The sequence below is a fragment of the Nerophis ophidion genome, linkage group LG03 (genome assembly GCF_033978795.1).
Source record: "Nerophis ophidion isolate RoL-2023_Sa linkage group LG03, RoL_Noph_v1.0, whole genome shotgun sequence".
In the NCBI taxonomy this organism is placed as follows: Eukaryota; Metazoa; Chordata; class Actinopteri; order Syngnathiformes; family Syngnathidae; genus Nerophis; species Nerophis ophidion.
In genome coordinates, this window is record NC_084613.1 from 45,212,660 (window position 1) to 45,237,533 (window position 24,874).

Genomic DNA, 24,874 nt, shown 5'->3' on the forward strand with positions numbered 1-24,874 from the left:
CTGTACTTCTGCTAGCTGGCTAGCTTCTCTCCATGTTGCCTTTATCTTGGCCTCTAACTGTACCCGTAACCGCATCCCGGTGGGTACTGCTTTTTATGTCCTGAGCCCACCTTGTACCCAAGCATCTTCATGATCAAATCAAATCAACTTTATTTATAAAGCACATTTAAAATTTACCACAGGGGTAGCCAAAGTGCTGTACAATAGGCAGGTTAAAAGATAACACAAGGAAAACGAGCAAACACAACACGACACGAACAGAGCACGAAAAATAAATAAATCAATAAAACATAAAAACGGGTTCACAGCAGGTGCAAAATGGGATGCCATAACAGGATGGAGATCACAGAATGTTCATAGCAGGATGGAAATCACAGAACGTTAAGTACTTCTGCTAGCTGGCTAGCTCCTCCCCATGTTGCCTTTATCTTGGCCTCTGACTGTACCCGTAACTGCATCTCGGTGGGCACTGCTTGTTATGTCCTGAGCCCACCTTGTACCCAAGCATCTTCATGATCAAATCAAATCAAATCAACGTTATTTATAAAGCACATTTAAACTTTACCACAGGGGTAGCCAAAGTGCTGTACAATAGACAGGTTAAAAGATAACACAAGGAAAACGAGCAAACACAACACAACACAAACAGAGCACAATAAATAAATAAATCAATAAAACATAAAAACGGGTTCACAGCAGGTGCAAAATCGGATGCCATAGCAGGATGGAGATCACAGAATGTTAAAGGCCATGGAATTAAAGTGTGTTTTTAAGAGTGATTTAAAAACAGGAAGAGAGGAGGCCTGTCTAACACTCAAAGGTAAGTCGTTCCAGAGCTTGGGAACAATCCATATAAAATGTCACAGACAACGTCACGCTAACATCACGGAACACCTCTGATGAAGGTTGCAGAAGCAAGGTAGCCGAAACTTGTCAGGTACAACACTTTAAACCTTACTAGCATATATAAATCCATTTTCTACCGCTTATTCCTTTTTGGGGTCGCAGGGGGCGCTGGCGCCTATCTCAGCTACAATCGGGCGGAAGGCGGGGTACACCCTGGACAAGTCGCCACCTCATCGCAGGGCCAACACAGATAGACAGACAACATTCACACTCACATTCAAACACTAGGGCCAATTTATTGTTGCCAATCAACCTATCCCCAGGTGCATGTCTTTCGAGGTGGGAGGAAGCCGGAGTACCCGGAGGGAACCCACGCATTCACGGGGAGAACATGCAAACTCCACACAGAAAGATCCCGAGCCTGGATTTGAACCCATGACTGCGGGAACTTCGTATTGTGAGGCAGACGCACTAATCCCTCTTCCGCCGTGAAGCCACTAGCATATATAAATCAACCATTTATAAAAAAAATTGAATTTATTGTCACTATATTTCCATATAAAGAGATTAAGGACTCCAACTTAAAGTGCGATACTGGAAACAAATATGGGATAAAAATAAATTATACAAGAAGTAATAAAGATAAAGTATAAGAATTGAAATAAACAGACTACTATTTAATAAAAATAATAAGCAATCCTGTACAGTATACAAAACAATATAACAAATATGGTACAATATACAGAACAAGACAAGCGTACCGGAGTAATAACAATTAGTGTTGGATGTAGTATTGCACTCGAAGGGTAATATTGCACAGTAGGGTACTAGGGTAGGATATTGTATAGGAGTGAATTATTTATTATAAGTTTGAGTTCAAGGTGGTCGCAGCTCTGGGAAAGAAGCTGTCTCTGAGGCTGTTTATTCTGGCTCTGATGCACCTGTAACGCCTGCCCGACGGTAGCAGGTTTAACAGGTGGAAGCCAGGGTGTGTGCTGTATATATAAATAAATATATATATATATATATATATATATATATATATATATATATATATATATATATATATATATATATATATATATATATATATATATATATATGTAGTGAAGGGACGGGGGAAAGGTCTGGTGTGTCTTGACCGCTGCTGCGGAGGCTCTGCCTAACCCCTGAGGCCGACTCACCGAACCCCTAAGATTTGATCGAACCCAGGTTGAGAACCACTGATATATATATATATATATATATATATATATATATATCAGAAAAGGGTTCTGTGGTCTGATATATATATATATATATATATATATATATATATATATATATATATATCAGACCACAGAACACTTTTCCACTTTGCATCAGTCCATCTTAGATGATCTCGGGCCCAGATAAGCCGTTTCTGGATGTTGTTGATAAATGGCTTTCACTTTGCATAGTAGAGCTTTAGTAGAGCTTTAGCTACATGCACGTACAGATGTAGAAACAAACTGTATTTAGTGACAGTGGTTTTCTCAAGTGTTCCTGAGCCCATGTGGCGATATCCTTTAGAGCTTGATGACGATATTTGATACAGTGCCGTCCGAGGGATCAAAAGTCACGGTCATTCAATGTTGGTTTCCGGTCATGCCGCTTACGTGGAGTGATTTCTCCAGATTCTCTGAACCTTATGATGATATTATGGACCGTTGATGTTGAAATCCCTAAATTTCTTGCAATTGCACTTTGAGAAACGTTATTCTTAAACTGTTTGACTACTTTCTCACGCAGTTGTGGACGAAGGGGTGTACCTCGCCCCATCCATTCTTGTGAAAGACTGAGTATTTTTCGGGAAGCTGTTTTTATACCCAATCATGGCAACCACCTGTTCCCAATTAGCCTGCACACCTGTGAAATGTTCCAAATAAGTGTTTGATGAGCATTCCTCAACTTCATCAGTATATATTGCAACCTTTCCCATCTTCTTTGTCACGTGTTGCTGGCATCGAATTCTAATGTTAATGATTATTTGCCCCCCAAATTTTTTTGAACATCAAATATGTTGTCTTTGTAGCATAGTCAACTGAATATGGGTTGAAAATGATTTGCAAGTCATTGTATTCCGTTTATATTTACATCCAACACAATTTCCCAACACATATGGAAACAGGGTTTGTATATGTTTTTAATTTTCCTGAAGGAATCAATAAAGTACTATCCATCTATCTATCTATCTATCTATCTATCCATCTATCTATCTATCTATCTATCTATCTATCTATCTATCTATCTATCTATCTATCTATCTATCTATCTATCTATCTATCTATCTATCTATCTGTCTGTCTGTCTGTCTGTCTGTCTGTCTGTCTGTCTGTCTGTCTGTCTGTCTGTCTGTCTGTCTGTCGGTCGGTCTGTCTGTCTGTCTGTGTCTGTCTGTCTGTCTGTCTATCCATCTATCTATCTATCTATCTATCTATCTATCTATCTATCTATCTATCTATCTATCTATCTATCTATCTATCTATCTATCTATCTATCTATTTTGCATTTTCTACCGCTTATTCATAATATATTATTTTGTCAAAAGATTCTACACATGGGAATATTTTTTCAAAAGATATATAGAGTTGGAATGATATATAAAACTAATTTCCTTACAGTTATGTTTAGTCCAAGTTTTACGCATGCGCAGTAGCGCTAGATGATGGGCACGTTCACGACTTGACAGAACATCGACTAATTTGGGGAAGTTCCACTACTGTAAAACAATAATGATAATAATAATATTAATAATAATAATAATAATAATAATAATAATAATAATAATAATAATAATAATTATTATTAGTATTACTATTACAGAGTGAACCATCCCTTACGCCCGAATCCAGCTGGGATTGGTTCCAGTCATCCCCGCGAACCTGAGAGGGACAAGCGGTAGAAATGGTAGGATGGATTAAAATAATAATTCTGCTATGTGCGCGTTCGCAAAGAAAGGTCTCCTCGCGCTTGATGGGAGGAGCTTCATGACTTCCCTCCATGTATTTTTTTTTTAACGTCCCCGCTGGCATCGCCCTCATTTCCGCATTCCCAAATCCTCCCAAATGGGGATCACTTTCAGAGCCGGGCTGATGCAACGGTTTCCACTTTTTAAAATATACTCTCGACCCACTTCCGAGCAGAAGAAAGGACATTTGTTCCACCTGGGCTCCAAGTCAGGTCTGTGGACTTGTTGAATATGAGGACTGAAGTAGTTTTGGTTTGCTTATTGTCGTTGGTGATGTCCTGACTTTTGCATGTTGTGCTGCACAAACATTAATTCATCATCTTGCGTGCGCACGGCGGGAACAACATATTCGTTTTGATTTATTCATGGTGCGGTGCACTAAATTCACCAACACTCACAAACAGTCCATTTAGTGTTGTAGCCCTCTTATGAAAAGACAACGTTGCTTAAAAATTACATCAGAACCAACAACTTCCGCTTTGCTACTTTCTTTTGAGATCCCCACGTATTCACAGATTTCATTTCGCTGATTTTATTGAGTTATGCATGTACAATACTAAATACTGTAAACATGTAATTGTTTCCTGTGGTGTGAAACTGCATATAAAACGTGTTTCATAATTGTGAGATGTATTTTATACGGCAGGGGTCTACAACATACATTTCTGTCCATTATCTCAACATTATTTTAACAAAGTATGTCTAAAAGTTAAGATACATACATAAAAAATTTAATTACAACTTATATAAGACCAAAAATATGTATCTTTGATATTTAAGGGCCTACTGAAATGAGATTTTCTTATTTAAACGGGGATAGCAGGTCCATTCTATGTGTCATACTTGATCATTTCGCGATATTGCCATATTTTTGCTGAAAGGATTTAGCAGAGAACTTCGACGATAAAGTTCGCAACTTTTGGTGCTGATAAAAAAGCCTTGTCTTTACCGGAAGTCGTAGACGATGACGTCACAAGGGTGAGGGCTCCTCACGTCCTCACATTGTTTTTAATGGGAGCCTCCAGCAGCAAGAGCTATTTGGACCGAGAAAACGACAATTTCCTTATTAATTTGAGCGAGGATGAAAGATTTGTGGATGATGATATTGAAAGCGAAGGACCAGAAAAAATAAATAAATAGATAAAAAATAAAGTAAAAAAACAAAAAGGCGATTACATTGGGATGGATTCAGATGTTTTTAGACACATTTACTAGGATAATTCTGGGAAATCCCTTATCTTTCTATTGTGTTGCTAGTGTTTTAGTGAGATGAAATAGTACCTGATAGTCAGAGGGGTGTGTCCACGGGTGTTTTGAGGCCAGTGTATGAGGGAAGTCAACGGCAGATACAAGGACGGCGCAAACTCCACAGATCTCCGGTAAGAGGCGACTTTTTAACACAATTTTCCCACCGAAACCTGCCGGTTGACAAGTGGTCGGGAACCATGTTCGCTTGACCGCTCTGATCCATAGTAAAACTTCACCTCCAGGAATTTTAAACAAGGAATCACCGTGTGTTTGTGTGGCTAAAGGCTAAAGCTTCCCAACTCCATCTTTCTACTTTGACTTCTTCATTATTAATTGAACAAATTGCAAAAGATTCAGCAACACAGATGTCCAGAATACTGTTTAATTGCGCGATGAAAAGAGACGACTTTTAGCCGCAAATAGTGCTGCGCTAATATTTCCTGAAAGTCCGTGACGTCACGCGCACGCGTCATCATTCCGCCATGTTTTCAACAAGAAACTCCGCGGGAAATTTAAAATTGCAATTTAGTAAACTAAAAAGGTCATATTGGCATGTGCTGCAATGTTAATATTTCATCATTGATATATAAACTATCAGACTGCGTGGTTGGTAGTAGTGGGTTTCAGTAGGCCTTTAAGAAGGGCTGAACCAATTAATAGATTAGCAAAAAGCTTTGATATATATTCTTGTTGCTTATAATCATTTAATGAGTGTAACTAATAAAAATGTATAAATGCCCGGAGCTTTAAATACGCTTACATAGTTTCCACACGGCCGCTGCAATAGAGCGCACATGAGAGTGGTAGTCTGTGGGTGCCAGTGTTTGTGTTGCAGCAAAGGGTGGAGAGTTTTAAAAATCAATGTTTTTATGACTGCACCAATGTTAAAAGTGCAATTCTAACTTGATGTGCCACTTTCCAAACATGTTTGACTTTTTCTTTATGAAGATAAAAGAAAGCAAAGAACAATTCTCTCCAAAATATAATAGGAAGAGGATTGTGCTGAGTTGCTTTCCAAGCAGCCAATCACTTTGGCTCTGATTTTATCTGTCATGCTGCCCAAAGCCTCTAGGGGGCATTATTTTTAGGATAAGATAGGTCTTTATTGTCATTGCACAAGTACAACGAAACTTTGTTTTCAGCACAAACCTGTTCAAGTTTAGACAAACAAACAGTTTACAGGGTTACAAAACAAGAACGCTGATGAGTCGCCATAAGGTGCCCCGTAAAAAAAGGGAAAAAGGTAAACGCTGGGGAAGGATGAGTAAAAAAATACAACCCAGACTGGGCTTCTAAGGGGGCCCAGTCTGGAGTGGGAAAAAAAACCTCCATAGCAAAGCACATATACATATTACAAAATACATCTCGAGATATCTAGCAACAGAGGGAAGGAAGTTCAAGGTGATGGTGGTAGACTGCAGCTCTTAGGCGCTGACCATCCATTCATCACCCCTATGGGATTTGCGTCGAGGGCGTTGGGTTGGGGGGATGGGGTGTGTATGTGTGGCGTATATTTTTGTGGATGTGTATGTGTGTGTGTGTGTGTGTGTGTAAGCCCGTAGTGTGTCTCTGTTCCGCGGCCTTTCAATGTCACCTGATTATGTAATCTGACTCTTGCCAGATCGTTGTAGTTGGCAGAGCTCTACACAAGGATATGGGCTCGATGACAATGCAAACTCCTTCAAGATAGCAAAAAATAATGAACCAATCAGGATCGCCGGGCGGGATTATATCGTTAAAATTAAAGTACCAATGATTGTCACACACACACTAGGTGTGGTGAAATCTGTCCTCTGCATTTGATCCAACCCCTTGTTCACCCCCTGGGAGGTCAGGGGAGCAGTGGGCAGCAGCAATGCCGCACCCAGGAATAATTTTTGGTGATTTAACCCCCAATTCCAACCCTTAATTGTTGCTGAGTGCCAAGCAGGGAGATAATGGGTCCCATTTTTATAGTCTTTGGTATGACTCGGCCGGGGTTTGAACTCATAACCTACCGATCGCAGGGTGGACAATCTAACCCAGTGTTTCTTAACCTCGTTGGAGGTACAGAGCCCTACCAGTTTCATATGCGCATTCACCAAACCCTTCTTTAGTGAAAAATAAAACTTTTTTTAAATTCAAGACAAAGTTATATGTTTCTGGTAACACTTTAGTATGGGTAACATATTCAACGTAACAAAGACTTAATTTAGAGTTATTTGAACACTAGGGGAACATATTCTAAGTAATAAAGACTTGATTTAGAGTTATTTGTTTTGGGTTAGGGTCAGGGTTAGAGGGTTAGTGTTATAGTAAGGCCATGCTGAATAAGGCATTAATAAGTACTTAATAATGACTAATTAAGAGCCACTATGCTACTAATTTGCATGTCAATAAGCAACTGATTAATGGTGAATATGTTCCCCATACTAAATTGTTACCATGTTTTTTTTACTGGTGCACAAAATGAACCGTGCATGAACATCACCTTGTTCAAACAACAAAACCAACACAGTGCATAAACCCACAACAAATTACATACCTCAAATCAGTCAGCTGTTGCCGTATCCGTGATACACCGATAGGGAGAAGTTTGTATTTACACGATGAGTCGGGTGTGTTTTGACCTCCACCAAACCCCTGAGGCCGACTCACCGAACCCCTAGGGTTCGATCGAACCCAGGTTAAGAACCACTGCTCTAACCACTAAGCCACTGAGTAGATGTGACGTAGCGCTGTTACGACTGTTTGATTCAAACCACAATGGCAGCACGCAGCAAGAAGTTGTGGGCTGACATTGATTCTGCATATTTTCTTTGCACAAACGACATCGATCATCTACTGACATTGCTGCATTGTTTCAGTGAAAGTTCTCAGAACTTTTCGCTCTGTTGTTATCCAATATGTGGGCTGTTCTGTTTTGGATTTCCCAGTGTCGCTCTCATCAGCGTCACGGGTTGATTTCGATGTGATAACAGACAGTTTGTTTATCCAATCACATACAATACTTTTTTTTACAAGGCCCCGCCTTCTAGAGATGCACGGTTTGCGGGGTCATCCGCGGAGTCCGCGGATAAACCGCGGGTCGGGCGGGTGACATGACGAAAAAATAGATTTTAATTAGATTCGGGCGGGTGGCGGTTGAACCATTCGGAAATATTTGATATACAGGGTTCTGGGATCGGTATCCTTTACCATTCAAAGAGCAATTCAAGACCCGTGTCACAAAGCGAAGAAGACAATAGGAGACGCAAACATTCTCTAGAATGACTGCCGGCAGTCACCCAGTGAATAAGTATTAGGGCCTGCTATGAAGCCATTGGCTTTGTCGCCTTCTACAGCATGTACGATCTGCTTGTCAGTCCAGCAACATGTTTTGTGTGGCTTCCGCAGACACACGCACACGACTGCAAGCCATACTGGGTGACACAGAGTACACTAATGGTTGTGATATAAAAAATTTTAACACTCTTAGTAATATGCGCCACGCTGTGAAGCCACACCAAACAAGAATGACAAACACATTTTGGGAGAACATCCTCCCAGTAACACAACATAAATGCAACACAACAAATACCCAGAATCCTTTGCATCCATGACAATTCCTGACTAATTTGTACACCACGCTAGCAGCAAACACCGCCCCTCCCCCGTGTGTCGGTAAGGTGGGCGGGGCTGGGGGCGCGGGGGTGTAAAATATATTCAGGAAGTGTCACGGATTTTGAGAGAGAACATCGACGATAAAGTTTGCAACTTTTGGTGCTGATAAAAAAGCCTTGTCTTTATCGGAAGTAGCAGATGATATGCGCGTGACGTCACGGGTTGTGGAGGTCCTCACATCTGAACATTGTTTACAATCATGGCCACCAGCAGCAAGAGCGATCTGGACCGAGAAAGCGACGGTTTCCCCATTAATTTGAGCGAGGATGAAAGATTTGTGGATGAGGAAAGTGAGAGTGAAGGACTAGGAAAAAAAAAAAGAACAAGAGGTCAGCGAGGGAGCGATTCAGATAGGGAAAATGCTGTGAGAGGCGCCGTGGCAGCCGTGGGGGTGGCAGGACCACTTGGCCAGGCCCAACCGCAACAAGGGATAGAGCCATACCGCTTTGAACCCGACGCTGACGGTGACGGCCAGGAGGAAGCATATTAATGCTGGAGTAGCACACGACATAGATCGCCTTCAGAATACAGAATGGTAAAATGTTTTTGATTAATACACATGATACACTGTACTTTGTGTGTGTGGTCCAATCCAACTGTGTTTGCTTGACCGCTTTGTTCCATAGTAAAGCTTCACGGTCATCTTTCGGGAATGTAAACAGAGAAACACCGGCTGTGTTTGTGTTGCTAAAGGCGGCCGCAATACACGGCTTCCCACCTACAGCTTTCTTCTTTGACATCTCCATTATTCATTGAACAAATTGCAAAAGATTCAGCATCACAGATGTCCTTAATACTGTGGAATTATGCAATGAAAAGAGACGACTTATAGCTGTGAACGGTGCTGGAAAAAAAATGTGTCCTACAATGCGTGACGTTATGCGCACGCGTCATCATACCGCGACATTTTAGCATGATACTTCCGCGCAATTTAGTGAACTAAACCGGCCGTATTGGCATGTGTTGCAATGTTAAGATTTCATCATTGATATATAAACTATCAAACTGCGTGGTCGGTAGTAGTGGGTTTCAGTAGGTCTTTAAAGCCCCACTTAGGAACTTTCAGTTTTGGTTGAGTTTGGCGACGCAAGGGGAACCAAAGCGGTAGTGTTTTGCCTGAAGAAAGACCCCATTTCCATTGAGGACTAACGCATCCCGTCGTAAATAGTCAGAAACTACTGTCACATATGTACAAACTGAGACGATAATACCACAATGATTCAGTATGACTGATCTTTCCGCAGTAGGAACATGCATATTTTACTCAACCTTTATATTTGTACTTTGCAGTCATCGCATATTTTTTCTTGATACAGTACTTTTGAGTTTGTTGTGTGGCTGGTTGTGTCAGTGTGGAACTGCCAACTATCAAGCTGGTGGCTATTTATTGCAACCATGCACATTTCCAATAGCTAACATCAGCATTATCATTTTGATTTGGGCATCGAAAGGTACCCACTAGTCCAGCAGGAATAGAGCCAAGGCAGCATTGGTCGAAAATTCCTCCTTGTCTTTGAGCTCACGCGAGCAAGTGAAAACCGGACCAATGTTGATCTTGGATTGTGTTTTTATCCGTGTATCCTTCTTTTTCTTTTTTTTCCAATCCTCAGACAAAGCGTTTTTTTTTTTTTTTATTTGCAGCTTCGGCCGTGATTGCAGTAAATGCACGTAGGCGTTCGCATCGACTTCTGTCTCCTTAACGAATGGGAAAAGGGGGAGTGACGTATGCTGTAAAGCAGTCTGCACATTCGTAGTTTTTTGTGTGGAAGGGTTCCTGCTAGGGCTGGGCGATATATCGATATACGCAATGTATCGCGGGTTTGCGATACAGAAAATGACTATATCGTAATATTCAAGTATATGTTCTCACACAGTTGTTTTTAGCTGCGGGCATTACACTACAGGCTCTTCCCCCTCCTTCGCGGGTCTCCTTCTCACAGACAGCAAGCACACAAACTTACACACGTCACATACTGTCACGTCACATACGTATACACCCTTGCGGAGCAGAGAGGTAGCAGCGTGGCTAACGTTAGCTGTGATGCTAGCGGTAATACGAGAGAAAGAAGATTGCGAATCTGGTATCAAATGAAGGAAGAATTAATTCCCAAGAAAAACAGCACGGGGTCCATCGTCTGGCGGTGGTTCGGCTTCAAGCAGGATAATGTTGAATAGACAACTTTAATTTGTCAAGTGTGTGGCACAAGCTTTGCTACCAAAAGTAGCATTACTGCTAATACTGTATGTAGCATCATTTGAAAAGTCACCTGCTAAAAACTGTTTAATAAATACAGTTTTGGTCAATTGACTTAGTTGTGATTTCCTTCTCTGCATGAAAGTTTAAAATGAGCATATATTAATGCAGTATGAACTAGAATGTTTTATTGTAGACACATAGAATCACCACACTGGTGTGATTATATGTATCAAGTGTTCATTCAAGGCTAAGGCAAAGTACCGAGATATATATCGTATATCGCGATATGGCGTAAAATTACCGAGATATTAAAAAAAGGCCATATCCCCGAGCCTTAGTTCCTGCCGCCCTCCTCAAAGTTGCTTAGTTCCAGTGAGAGCGATACAGTCTCCCTCAGGCCATGACAGAGGTGTCATGTAACTTGGTATAAGTCAATGTATCATCCCAGATGTTATACCAATATTTTATAAAGGTTGAAAAGTTACTTTGTGCTGTTTGAAAGCAGATCCTCTGAGCAAAGAAATGTTTTGTTTAACATAAGCAGTGTGTATATATTGTATACAGTTCTTACCTGACTGACATGACAAGTGACAATCAGGGGTTGGACTGGGTCAAATATTTGGCAATTTGGCCATGAATTTTTTGATCCAGAATGGCCCACAGTCCCACTACCACCCACGTGCAGATAGTGTGCCGACTCCCTCCATCGATGTACATATCACAAACCCCTAATAAGACTACTATGCTCAACATGTCCCTTACATTCTGGAGCCGTGAGTAAACTAACAACTACACAGTGGGTTGCTTATTTGTCCTTAAATAGGTACTGGAGTAATTGATGTAAGATTTAGGACCGTTTATTCATCATACATCCATACTGAACACATTGCAAAAAGCATGTAGATCTCTAATGTGGCATTATTTCAGGAAAGTATAAAATATCGCTTAAATAGTTAATTATAGGGGCAGCACGATGGAACAAGAGTTAGTGCATCTGCCTCACAATACGAAGGTCCTGACTTATCCTGAGTTCAATCCCGGACTCGGGGTCTTTCTGTGTGGAGTTTGCATGTTCTCCCCGTGAGACTGCATGGGTTCCCTCTGGGTACTCCGGCTTCCTCCCACCTCCAAAGACATGCACCTGGGGATAGGTTGATTGACAACACTAAATAGGCCCTAGTGTGTGAATGTTGTCTGTCTATCTGTGTTGGCCTTGTGATGAGTGGCGACTTGTCCAGGGTGCACCCCGCCCTCCGCCTGAATGCAGCTGAGATAGGCTCCAGCACCCCCTGCGACCCCAAAAGGGACAAGCGGTAGAAAATGGATGAATGGATAGTTAATTATAAAAAATAAAAAAAAAGTATACTGTTGTTATTGTTTTCCAATACTTTAGATAACTATGTTTAATTATAACTCACCACACCGTCATGTTCGCTATTTATTTCATTTAAAGTTTAGTAAGTAACCTTTTTGACCCATTTATGAATGTTTTATCCACATATATGCCATGCTGGAAGAATATCGCCTCTTTATTATTATGCAGTTGAGCTTTTATCAACATTAAATATTTTATCCTCCTATCTCCTCATGCGTTGTTGTCTGAGCAATGCAGAGAGCAGCCGTTGCTGTGACGGAGACGCTGAAGTAACTGCTGTCAAACATCTTAATTTTTTTGCTTTTAGCTGTCCGTGTCACAAAAGCTTTTTTTCTTCATCTTATCATTTTCCATACACCACATTTTTAGTTTCTACTTGGAAACTGTTATTTTCGTTTTGTGGGGGTTGTTTCTTTTTGACCCGTGGTCAATTACTGATCACCACGAAAGATGTTTGGACGAGGAAGGGCTACTAAAGTGGCCAAGATCCCTGGTCTCAAGATCTACCCTTGCATCAACTACATTTGTGTGTGTGTATATATAATTGTTTTATGTATTTATGTTTATATTATAAATATATGCATGCATATGTACATATAAATTATATATACACACACATATATGTATGTGTATGTGTATATAGGTTTATATATGAAACATTTAATGTTTTAGTTTATTTCAAAGACAAAGCTATGTGTTGTTATTAGCTGATGTTAACGTTTTGTTTTTTTCTCGCTGTGATTTTTGCTATTTAACCAATTTTTGCTGGTGTCCCTATAGTGCGGTTGCCATGGTAACCTTATACAATTAGGTTCAGGTGGGAGCACTCGGGGGCGATTGCATGGAGGACACAAACAGTTTTTGACCGTGTCGTGCGGGCCGTGTGTGGTCAGGTCTCGCTGCTGTGACAATGTTCCAATCAAGGTCAGCATACATTATGTTCTATAGCGTACATTTTATTTTATTTTGGTAGCTTAAAATAAACGGCTTGTCATATCCAAACATATTTCCCCAGTACTGGACATTCAATCATTTGCACGCGTCAAACTAGTCAACACAGTCGCCCTCAGTATCAGCCCAAAGGTAAAGCTGTACACAGAGGCATGTCGGTCTCCGACTCTCCTCGATAAGATACACTATATTGCCAAAAGTATTTAGCCACCCATATAAATGATCAAAATCAAATGTCCTAATCACTTGGCCCGTCCACAGGTGTATAAAATCAAGCACTTAGGCATGGCGACTGTTTCTACAAACATTTGTGAAAGAATGGGCCGCTCTCAGGAGCGCAGTGATTTCCAGCGTGGGACTGTCAAGGGATGCCACCTGTGCAACAAATCCAGTTGTGAAATTTCCTCGCTCCTAAATATTCCAAAGTCAACTGTCGGCTTTATTATAAGAAAATGGAAGAGTTGGGGATCAACAGCAACTCAGCTATGAAGTGGTTAGCCAAGTAAACTGACAAAGAGGGGTCAGCGGATGCTGAAGCGCATAGTGCAAAGAGGTCGCCGACTTTCTGCACAGTCAGTTGCTACAGAGCTCCAAACTTCATGTGACCTTCCAATTAACCCACGTACAGTACGCAGAGAGCTTCATGGAATGGGTTTCCATGACCGAGCAGCTGTATCTAAGCCATACATCACCAAGTCCAATGCAAAGCGTCGGATGCAGTGGTGTAAAACACGTCACCACTGGACTTTAGAGCAGTGGAGACACGTTCTCCGGAGTGACGAATCACACTTTTCCATCTGGCAATCTGATGGACAAGTCTGGGTTTGGAGGTTGCCAGGAGAACGGTATATTTTGGTCTGCATTGTGCAAAATGTGAAATTTGGTGGAGGAGGAATTATAGTGTGGGGTTTATTTTCAGGAGTTGGGCTCGGTCCCTTAGTTCCAGTGAAAGGAACTTTGAATGCTCCAGGATACCAAAACAGCCGTGCGCCACCCTAGGGTCCCTGGTTCAATCCCCACCTAGTACCAACCCTGTCACGTCAGTTGTGTCCTGAGCAAGACACTTCACCCTTGTTCCTGATGGGTGCTGGTTAGCGCCTTGCATGGCAGCTCCATCCATCAGTGTGTGAATGTGTGTGTGAATGGGTAAATGTGGAAGTAGTGTCAAAGCGCTTTGAGTACCTTGAAGGTAGAAAAGCGCTATACAAGTACAACCCATTTATCATTTATTTGTTTATTCCATGCTCCCAACCTTGTGGGAACAGTTTGGAGCGGGCCCCTTCCTCTTCCAACATGACTGTGCACAAAGCAAGGTCCATAAAGACATGGATGACAGAGTCTTGTGTGGATGAACTTGACTGGCCTGCACAGACTCCTGACCTGAACCTGATAGAACACCTTTGGGATGAATTAGAATGGAGACTGAGAGCCAGGCCTTCTCGACCAACATCAGTGTGTAACCTCATCAATACGCTTTAAGAAGAATGGTCGAAAATTCCGATAAACACACTCCGCAACCTTGTGGACAGCCTTCCCAGAAGAGTTGAATCTGTAATAGATGCAAAAGGAGGACCGACATCATTTTGAACCCTATGAGTTAGGAATGGGATGGCACTTTCAAGTTCATATGTGAGTCAAGGCAGGTGGCGAAATACTTTTGGCAATATAGTGTAGTTAGCTTGTTAGGGGGTTGTCGCTGATTCCTTGGCCTTTCATGGGACCAGTGGTTCCTACCACTAGCGACGCTAATGAGACGAATCGCGACCAGTGGCACAGCTGTGGTCTCTATTGACTTTGATTGGAATTCACTATTTCCTTTTTTTTCTGAACATTATGGTAGCTCTATTAGCTGGATAACTGTCAGAGATCATATGAGTTTGCCTCTATTGCACACCACATAATTATCGTCATCATGTGTTATTATTATTGAATTGCAGATTGGATCGAATTGCTGTCTGGCATAGACCAGTGGTCACTCCTCTGGTTTGGATATACAATTGCTTATTTACACATACATTTCTATATAAAAGAACGGATAGAAGACATGGACCACACAGACCTGACCAGCATCAGGACCAGTCTCACCCTCGTGGTCGGGAGCATTGGTCTCACATAATCACAGTAATTTTAATGTGGTGGAAAATATTATGATCTTTGACATATACTGTATCCAGCTAATAGAGCTGCCAACATGTCCAGGGAAGAAGGAAATAATAAAGCCCATCCACAGCTGTGCCATTGATCGTGACCAGTCTCATTAGCGCCCCTATTGAAAGGGACCACTGGTCCCAGGGATGACCACGTAATCGACTACAGCCTCTACTGGGATGAAGTCGTTTGAACAATAGCTTAGCCAAGTACATCAGCTAAATTTGGACAATCCAGTAACGTTAAAAGACACATTGAAGGGTATTAGATCAATAATTCAATAACAACACCTCTTCAAGGACAACATACCTGTCTTTACAAGGTACCTAACTTTCTAAACACCACATCATCATCATATAAGACTCTTTTATTTTTGAAGGAGCTAGATAATTTGGTGGTGATTTGTTCTTATTGCTGCTATTTTGACCACTGAATCCGCTTCATTATCTGATTTGTCGACTATTGTTGATGAGTAGTCACTATCAAATTAGTTAGTTGCAGACCTAGTAATTCGCAAAATATACTTTGTTGTCAGCAGACTAGACAAGCGCTTTTTAAACCTTCTGTGCATCTTCTTAGCACAGACGTTGTCACCTGTACACAGTATCACGACATGCGAGTTTAGCTGCTACAAAACACCTCATCAGTTACCACAACTTTGATTTCAACAATTAATGATGCGAATACCATAGTAAATAAACCCACGTTTGAACTGCCTGACGTTGTGCTAATTTGTGTCCATGGTGTTTTTACGTTTAGGAGAGATGTGCTGTATTTAAACAAGAACAAAAATAATAATTTGAATGGCAGTTGCTATTATGTTTTTTATGCTAAGATGATGTCTGTGAAAATTCTGAATAGTGTTTGCTAAATTTCAGATACATTTTGAACATACAGTATTATTTAATAGTATATACTATTTGTTAACTAAAGCCAATACGGTATCATCCCATAACCAAAGGAGTTTAACGCTACAATTTCAGAAGATTAAGATACAAAATATATTTTTTTAATGGGTATTCATTGAATTTCCAAGGCAGCCACTCTAATCACTATCTGTGGGTCCTGGGGACTCACTGAAGAAACAGACTAGTAATTGCTAAAAGTAATACGTTCCTGTTTGATGTATTCTTTATGGATTTCGAATGATAGGTTGTCTGAATATCCCTTTGTGTGCCTTTCTAGCTGTGGTCCCGGCCAAGTGTGACACGATGCCTGGACAAATTCCGGATCCCTCTGTGACAGCAGGATCCCTGCCCAGTCTCGGCCCTCTGGCTGGCATCTCCACCACCACGCTTACTGACAAGCTCAAGTTTGGTGTCCTGCAGGAGTTTGAGACCATGGTGTCCCCTCTGCACTTCCTGGGAAGCCTCAGGCCTCTTGGCATTAAAACAGAGGTATTTGTCTATATATTAGGATTTTCACTATTCTAAATTGTAGTGGTTGCGGGAGATAACTGGAAGTATCCGCTTTTCTAACACCAGTACTGGCTGCTATCTCAGCCTTCCCTCTTTGGTTTCTTGGCTCGTTGTAAATGTCGGATCTATTTAGACGTGAAAATGAAAACAGATTTCAAAGTTCTCTTCAGTCTGCTGGAAAAGGTAAATGTTTACACTATTTTTACTGTTTTACTGTGATGCGTTCACAGGAGTGCTGGTTTTGGGAATTTGGCAAAATCTATCTACCCTGTTACAATCATGAAACAACTGTATTGTAGTTGTTTGTATTACTATTTTATTGTATTTCAAACAATATATCCATCCATATTCTACCGCTTGTCACTTTTGGCGTCGGGGTTGGGGGGCTGGAGCCTATCTCAGCTGCTTTCGGGCGGAAGACGGGGCACACACTTTTCTTTAATTTTTTTTTAGTCATGTATAAATGTTAATATTGTGCTGTTTTGAGAGGGCCAAGCACGGATTAAATTGATTTCCTTTCAATTCAATGAGCGGGGCTGCTTGAAGATATGGCGTATTCTGTGGTACGAGCTTGGTCGTGGAACGTAATGTGCTCATAGGTTGAGGTACCACTGTACTTTTAATTAGCACGTTAATGAAGGACAAATATGTCTCTTATTAACGCAGAGAGACAGAGATCAGAGCCAGGAAACGCAGGCAGGAAGTACAGGAATGCAACACCCTAGTCTCTAAAACCAAGTGACGCGTCTGACTACAGTACTATTGGCCACTTGTGGAGACCAAACCAATCACACAGTACACTTTTCAGTATCGTGAGCACTGCAGTGGTGTACGCTTAGCTTTTTCACTAGTAGCACCGGTGATATTACATGAAAAAAATCAGTAGCACAGAATTTTTTTGGGAGCAATATAAAATGTCTTAAATATTACAATTTAATTATTAACTCTCAAACAAGGTACACATGTGCCCTCATACATAAAAACACAATGCCATCATTAGGCCTTTGGTAATGCTCAATTAACAACACAACTAACATGACTGTGGGGCTGGGCGATATCAATCAAAACTCATTAAACTAACCAACCCATAAATGGAAATATTCGTTTAAATATCTCCACCGTGTCTTGTTTTTCAATTTTTGGAACAGATGGGGATCCCAAATTTACAAGAACAGTTACCAACAAGTAAGAAAAGTAGGTTTTGCATAATAGGATCCCAATTTAAGAGGTGTTTTGAAATAAGAAAAAAGAAAAAGCCTCGAAATTAATTTAAGAAAAGTCAAATATATTCTCCAATCTTATTTTAAACAAAAACATTTAGATATGCTCAATTTTTCAGCTTACAAAAACACAAACGAACAAAAGTTGAAATAAATTGCCCTGGTTTAAGAGAACATGTTCAAACGTCAGCAGCAACATGAAAATAATTTACCTTTAACACTGGTGTTTTTTATAGGTAAACATTATTATAGGACATAAACACAAAGATTTTAGACAGGAACGCCAACCTGCTAACTGCTTCATGATGCTGTGTGACAGGTTGTGTTCTGAAAATTACCTTTAAAAAGTCATTAATTATACTTACTCCTTACTATACTAAAATTGTAATTGAATTACTAACAGAATTACTCTTTATTAAATGTAATTAATTACTACGGAAATTAATTGTGTTACTTAAAAAATAAACTTGAAATACCTGGCATAATGCAGTTAAAGGCCTACTGAAATGAGATTTTCTTATTTAAACGGGAATAGCAGGTCCATTCTATGTGTCATACTTGATCATTTCGCGATATTGCCATATTTTTGCTGAAAGGATTTAGTAGAGAACATCGACGATAAAGTTCGCAACTTTTGGTCGCTAATAGAAAAGCCCTGCTTTTACCGGAAGTATGTGCGCATGACGTCACGAGGTGCAGGGCTCCACGCAAATTCACATTGTTTATAATGGGAGCCACCAGCAGTAAGAGCAATTCGGACCGAGAAAGCGACAATTTCCCCATTAATGTGAGCAAGGATGAAAGATTCGTGAATGAAGATATTGATAGTGAAGGACTTGGAAAAAAAAAAAAAAGCGACTGCTCCGGGCGGCGGCAGTGTGAGCGTTTCAGATGTAATTAGACAAATTTACTAGGATAATTCTGGAAGATCCCTTACCTGCTTATTGTTTTAATAGTGTTTTAGTGAGATTTTAAAGATTGTAAAGACATACCTCGAGGTCGGATGGCTGCGGTGAACACTCAGTGTCTCAGAGAGAAGCCGAGGAGCCAAGCTCACAGCTGCCTTTTTTGACATGACAGCTGCTGGAGTACGACGAATAATCCATTGATGTCTCCGGTAAGATATATATCACATTTTCCCCATCCAAAAACATGCTGGCTGACGTAGAGAAAACATGTTTGCTTGACCGCTCTGCTTCACAACAAACAAAGAAACACGGCTGTGTCTCAGTGCTAAAGACAGCTGCAATCCACCGCTTTCGCCCAACAACCTTGTTCTTTATAGTCTCCATTATTAAACAAACAAATTGCAAAAGATTCAGCAACACAGATGTCCAAAATACTGTGCAATTATGCGATTAAAGCAGACGACTTTTAGCTGTGTGCGGTGCAGCGCTAATATTTCCTTACAGTCCTTGACGCCACGCGCACGCGTCATCATTCCGCGACGTTTTCTACAAGAAACTCGCGGGAAATTTAAAATTGCAATTTAGTGAACTAAAAAGGCCGTATTGGCATGTGTTGCAATGTTGATATTTCATCATTGATATATAAACTATCAGACTATGTGGTCGGTAGTAGTGGGTTTCAGTAGACTTTTAAATAATAGAACAAGAACAAACAAAAGGGTACTAACACAAAACGCGCACGAGGCGGATAACAAACTAAGGGCGCTAACATGGGAGCTGGAAAACAAAAAGGAACATAGCATGGAAGCTAGCAAGTATCGAGCAGGAAACAGAAGTCGTACATGTAATATAAAAACAAACTTGGAAGCAGGGAACAAAAGGCACTAAGCTAAAAAACGCAATCAAATATAGTTTACCGCAACGCTGCATAGACAAGACAAGATACGATAGGTAGCAACAACAAGAGCGACATTTACATGACAATAATCCAGTAACTGACTGGAGGACAAAAACAGACTCAAATAGAAGGAGGCTGATTGATACCAGTTGTGGCCAGGTGCCAATCAGCCGCAGCTGAGGGGAAAACAGCACACAGGGAAAAAAGACAGGAAACAGACAAAATAAGAGCGCTGACAGGAACTAAAAACTGGAAATACTAAACACACACAGAGGAAAGACTAAAACACACAAACTGTCAGTGGCAAGCCTGACAGTAACAAATGAAGGAAGAATTAATTCCCAAGAAAAACAGCACGGGGTCCATCGTCTGGCGGTGGTTCGGCTTCAATAGACAACTGTGAAGACTCTTCTTCGGCATGGTAATGCCGGTGTAGTTTTCCCGTGGATGCGTCGAAGCAGAACACAGCAAAGGTAAGATATAAGGTATTTATTTAATAACAAAAGTCTATGAACAAAAATACTGGTGTAAAGAGAAAAAGTAAACAAAAGACGCTAGCGTGAAAGCTAGGATAAAACAAGGAAAACTAAAACTTGGTACGAGGACACAAAAGAGTAAACAAAACATTTAGCATGAAAGCTAGACAATAAAGTGGCTTGGCGTGAGAGCTAGCGAGAAAATACATACGAATGATGAGAGTCGTCACTGATGCGCGTGGGCAAATTAGGATCCGAGAATGAGTGAACAGAAAAGGTGAGCTTAAATAGGAGGGTGATAATTATTAGCAGGTGTGCGGGGCGAGACTAGCAGGTGGACTGATGTGTAACCATAGTGATGGATAAAAACAGGAAATAAACGGGTCAGACAGAGAATGAAAAAACAAACACGTGAAGATCTGAGCCACAGATCGCAACAGTATTCCCCCCCAACAAAAGACAGATACCAGATGTCTTAAAAAACAAACAAAAACTTGAACCCCCTCCCCAAAACCAGAAAGTTCACAAACGAAGGGAGGGCGGAGGGAGGCCACGGTGGAGGGTCGCCCGATCGCATGTCCCCGAATCCACATCATGTGGCGGCGGCGGGTGGAACGCTGCTGCCGAAAAAGTTTTGGCGGGCGACCTCGAAAAGGCCACATTAGTGGCCGCCTCGCAGGATGAGGTGCCCGGCGAGGCGGACGACCCGGGCACGGCCACATCCGTGGCCGACATGGAGGAGGGAGTATCTGGCGAGGAGGATGACCTCGCAGAGGCCACGCCCGTGGTGGACGCCTCAGCACCGAAATCCCAGCAGGCGAGGGTGCGGGGACTGCAGCCAAAGCAGGCCCGAGTGCAGCTGGCGAGGATGATGCGGGTGCTGCAGCCGAAGAAGGCGTCGGAGGCGGCCTGGGAGCCGCAGGAGTCGTCGGAGGCGGCCTGGGAGCCGCAGGAGTCGTCGGAGGCGGCCTGGGAGCCGCAGGAGTCGTCGGAGGCGGCCTGGGAGCCGCTGGTGTGGGCTCCAGCCCCGTCGGAGCCGCTGGTGTGGGCTCCAGCCCCGTCGGAGCCGCTGGTGTGGGCTCCAGCCCCGTCGGAGGCGCTGGTGTGGGCTCCAGCCCCGTCGTCGGCGCTGGTGTGGGCTCCAGCCCCGTCGTCGGCGCTGGTGTGGGCTCCAGCCCCGTCGTCGGCGCTGGTGTGGGCTCCAGCCCCGTCGTCGGCGCTGGTGTGGGCTCCAGCCCCGTCGTCGGCGCTGGTGTGGGCTCCAGCCCCGTCGTCGGCGGTGCTTGGCGGCACGGAGCTGGCTCCGGTGCTTGGCGGCACGGAGCTGGCTCCGGTACCTGTCGTGGTGCTGGTACCGGAGTGGGCTCCAGCTTAGGAACTGGTGCTGGAGTGGGCTCCAGCCTTGGAGTTTGTGCTGGCGTGAGAACCAGTTTAGAGTCTGAAACTGGCGTGAGAACAAGGCTAGAAACATTTTCTGGTGTGAAAACCAGGTCAGAGTCATGTGCTGGTGTGAGAACCAGACTGGGAGCAGGTGTCGGCTTCAGCCGAGGAGCAGGTGTCGGCTTCAGCCGAGGAGCAGGTGTCGGCTTCAGCCGAGGAGCAGGTGTCGGCTTCAGCCGAGGAGCAGGAGTCGGCTTCAGCCGAGGAGCAGGCACAGGGGTCTGCCGAGGAGAACTAGGGGACTGGCTGTGAGCAGGACTAGGACTATGATGAGTGATAAGACAAACACTAGGACTCGGGCAAGGACTTGAGAGAGGACCAGGACTTACAATCACACTAGTGCTTTGAGAAGGGCTTGGGCAACGACCAGGACTTACAGTCATACCAGGGCTTGGGCAAGAACTAGGACAAACGGTCAAACTAGGGCTTGGGCAAGGACTGGGACTAACAATCAAACTGGTGCTCGGGCAAGGACTAGGACAAAGACTAGGACTTACAGTAACACTGGGGCTCGGACAAGAACTTGGGTAAGGACTAGGGTTCGGACTAAGACCACGAGGGGAATCAGTACTAATATTACAAAGGCAAGAAACAAGACTCGGGACCGGACTCGAAACAGGACTCGGACTACGGATCAGTCTACGAGTGGAACTAGGACTACGACGACTACGAGAAAGACTAGGACTACAACTAGAATCAGAACGGAAACTCGGACCAGGACTTGGACTACGACTCAGTCTACAAGTCGGTCTACGAGTAGGACTAGAGCATGGGCTACGAAGAAGACTGGGACTCGAACTCTGAGAGAGACTGTGACTAAAACTAGAACTAGGGCACAGACGGAACACAGGTGGAGGAGGTCTAAGAGGGCGTGACTTGACCGGGGAGAACACAGGTGGAGGAGGTCTACTAGGAGGAGCTAAGCGTTTAGCGGGCCGAAAAACAGGTAAAGGTGGCCTACATGGAGGTTTTTGTTTAGCAGTTTTAAGAACAGGTAGCGTCTGCCCTACCTCCGCAACACAGCTATAGGCCATAGCCCCCCCCTCCAGACGGGAATCCCAGACCCGTTCCCTGTGGTCAGGGACTGACCATAAGGGAGGGTGGTGGGAGGTTTTGAGGCGGGCAGACCCCTCCCCTCTATATTGTCCAGAGTGTCCCTTTGAAAAGGGAGAAAAAACCTTGGACTTGGGCAGAGAATGAGGTTTAAACGGTGGGTTAGAAGAAAAACTAGGTGACTGAGGTTGACTAGAATAATAAGAAAAAATATCCTGATACTTTTGTATATTATTATTAATGTTATTGTCATTTGAAAATGGCTGAGAAAACGAATCTTCCCCCAAAAATTCCTTGTTGATGACGTCATCATCGGAGGACGGGCTTGCGTTACCGGGGGGCGTCGACGAAATGACGTCATCTGCGCGGGACACAAGTTGGGAATTTGCCCAGTCGGTAAAACTGTTAGCAAAGTGTGTTATTGGGTCCCCAAACAATGGTGTAGGGGTCTTGTGTGCTGACTGTAGGTTGCTGTGTTCGTGAGGAGGGAGACATGGAGTGGGCAAGTCTCTGTCGCCCGACGAAGCCATACTTCGCGGCTTCCGCCTACGCGGACGAGCGCGAGCGCTGCGGGAGGGAAACTCACCGCTCCCGGAAGCATCGATCGGAACCAGTTTTCCCTCCAGGTCCCACATCATGCTTTCGTCTGGATTGCATCGGAGAGTTTCAGCCTCCATCGCTCGGAATACCCTCCATGTGCCTTCGTCGAAGGTCTCCTCGTGGTTGCCAGACGCGGAAAAACTTTTTAATGCTCGGATCCTACTGTGAAGACTCTTCTTCGGCATGGTAATGCCGGTGTAGTTTTCCCGTGGATGCGTCGAAGCAGAACACAGCAAAGGTAAGATATAAGGTATTTATTTAATAACAAAAGTCTATGAACAAAAATACTGGTGTAAAGAGAAAAAGTAAACAAAAGACGCTAGCGTGAAAGCTAGGATAAAACAAGGAAAACTAAAACTTGGTACGAGGACACAAAAGAGTAAACAAAACATTTAGCATGAAAGCTAGACAATAAAGTGGCTTGGCGTGAGAGCTAGCGAGAAAATACATACGAATGATGAGAGTCGTCACTGATGCGCGTGGGCAAATTAGGATCCGAGAATGAGTGAACAGAAAAGGTGAGCTTAAATAGGAGGGTGATAATTATTAGCAGGTGTGCGGGGCGAGACTAGCAGGTGGACTGATGTGTAACCATAGTGATGGATAAAAACAGGAAATAAACGGGTCAGACAGAGAATGAAAAAACAAACACGTGAAGATCTGAGCCACAGATCGCAACAACAACTTTAATTTGTCATGTGTGGGGCACAAGTGTTGCTACCAAAAGTAGCATTACTGCTAATATGTAGCATCATTTGAAAAGTCTCCTGCTAATAACTTTAATAAATACAGTTTTGGTAAATTGACTTAGTTGTGATTTCCTTCTCTGCATGAAAGTTTAAAATGAGCATATATTAGTGCAGTATGAACAATAATGTTTTAATGTAGACACATAGAATCACCATACTGCTGTGATTATATGTATCCTGTGTTCATTCAAGGTTAAGTCAAAGTACCGAGAAATATATCGTATATCGCGATATGGCCTAAAAATATTGCGGTATTAAAAAAAGGCAATATCGCCCATCCCTACTTTGCATTGTCTTGCTGAAATAAACAGAGGCGTCCATGAAAAAGATGGCGCTTAGATGGCAGCATATGTTGTTCCAAAACCTGTATGTACTTTTCAGCATTAATGGTGCCTTAACAGATGTGTAAATTACCCAAGCCTTGGGCCCAAATGCACCCCCATACAATCACAGATGCTGGCTTTTGAACTTTGCGTCGATAACAGTCTAGATGGTTCGCTTCCCCTTTGGTCCGGATGACACAATGTCGAATATTTCCAAAAACAATTTGAAATGTGGACTCGTCAGACCACAGAACACTTTTCCGCTTTGCATCAGACCATTTTAGATGATCTCGGGCCCAGAGAAGCCGGCAGCGTTTCTGGATGTTGTTGATAAACTGCTTTCGTTTTGCATAGTAGAGCTTTTACTTGCACTTACAGATGTAGCGACCAACT

At 42.7% G+C, this 24,874-nt stretch overlaps 1 protein-coding gene across 2 annotated transcripts in view; it reads left to right on the forward strand.

Moving 5' to 3' along the window:
* Positions 1-3,876: 3,876 nt before the first annotated feature.
* Positions 3,877-24,874, forward strand: part of LOC133549687 (jun dimerization protein 2-like) — a 28,678-nt gene continuing 7,680 nt past the window's right edge. The window contains exons 1-2 of one of the 2 annotated variants that reach the window (XM_061895360.1): positions 3,877-4,047; positions 16,582-16,793. In XM_061895360.1, the coding sequence (XP_061751344.1) occupies positions 3,933-4,047; positions 16,582-16,793 (327 nt within the window). In that variant the 5' untranslated portion in view covers positions 3,877-3,932. Of the gene's footprint in view, positions 4,048-16,581; positions 16,794-24,874 lie in introns of those variants that run through there. The other variant, XM_061895361.1, reaches the window with a different exon arrangement.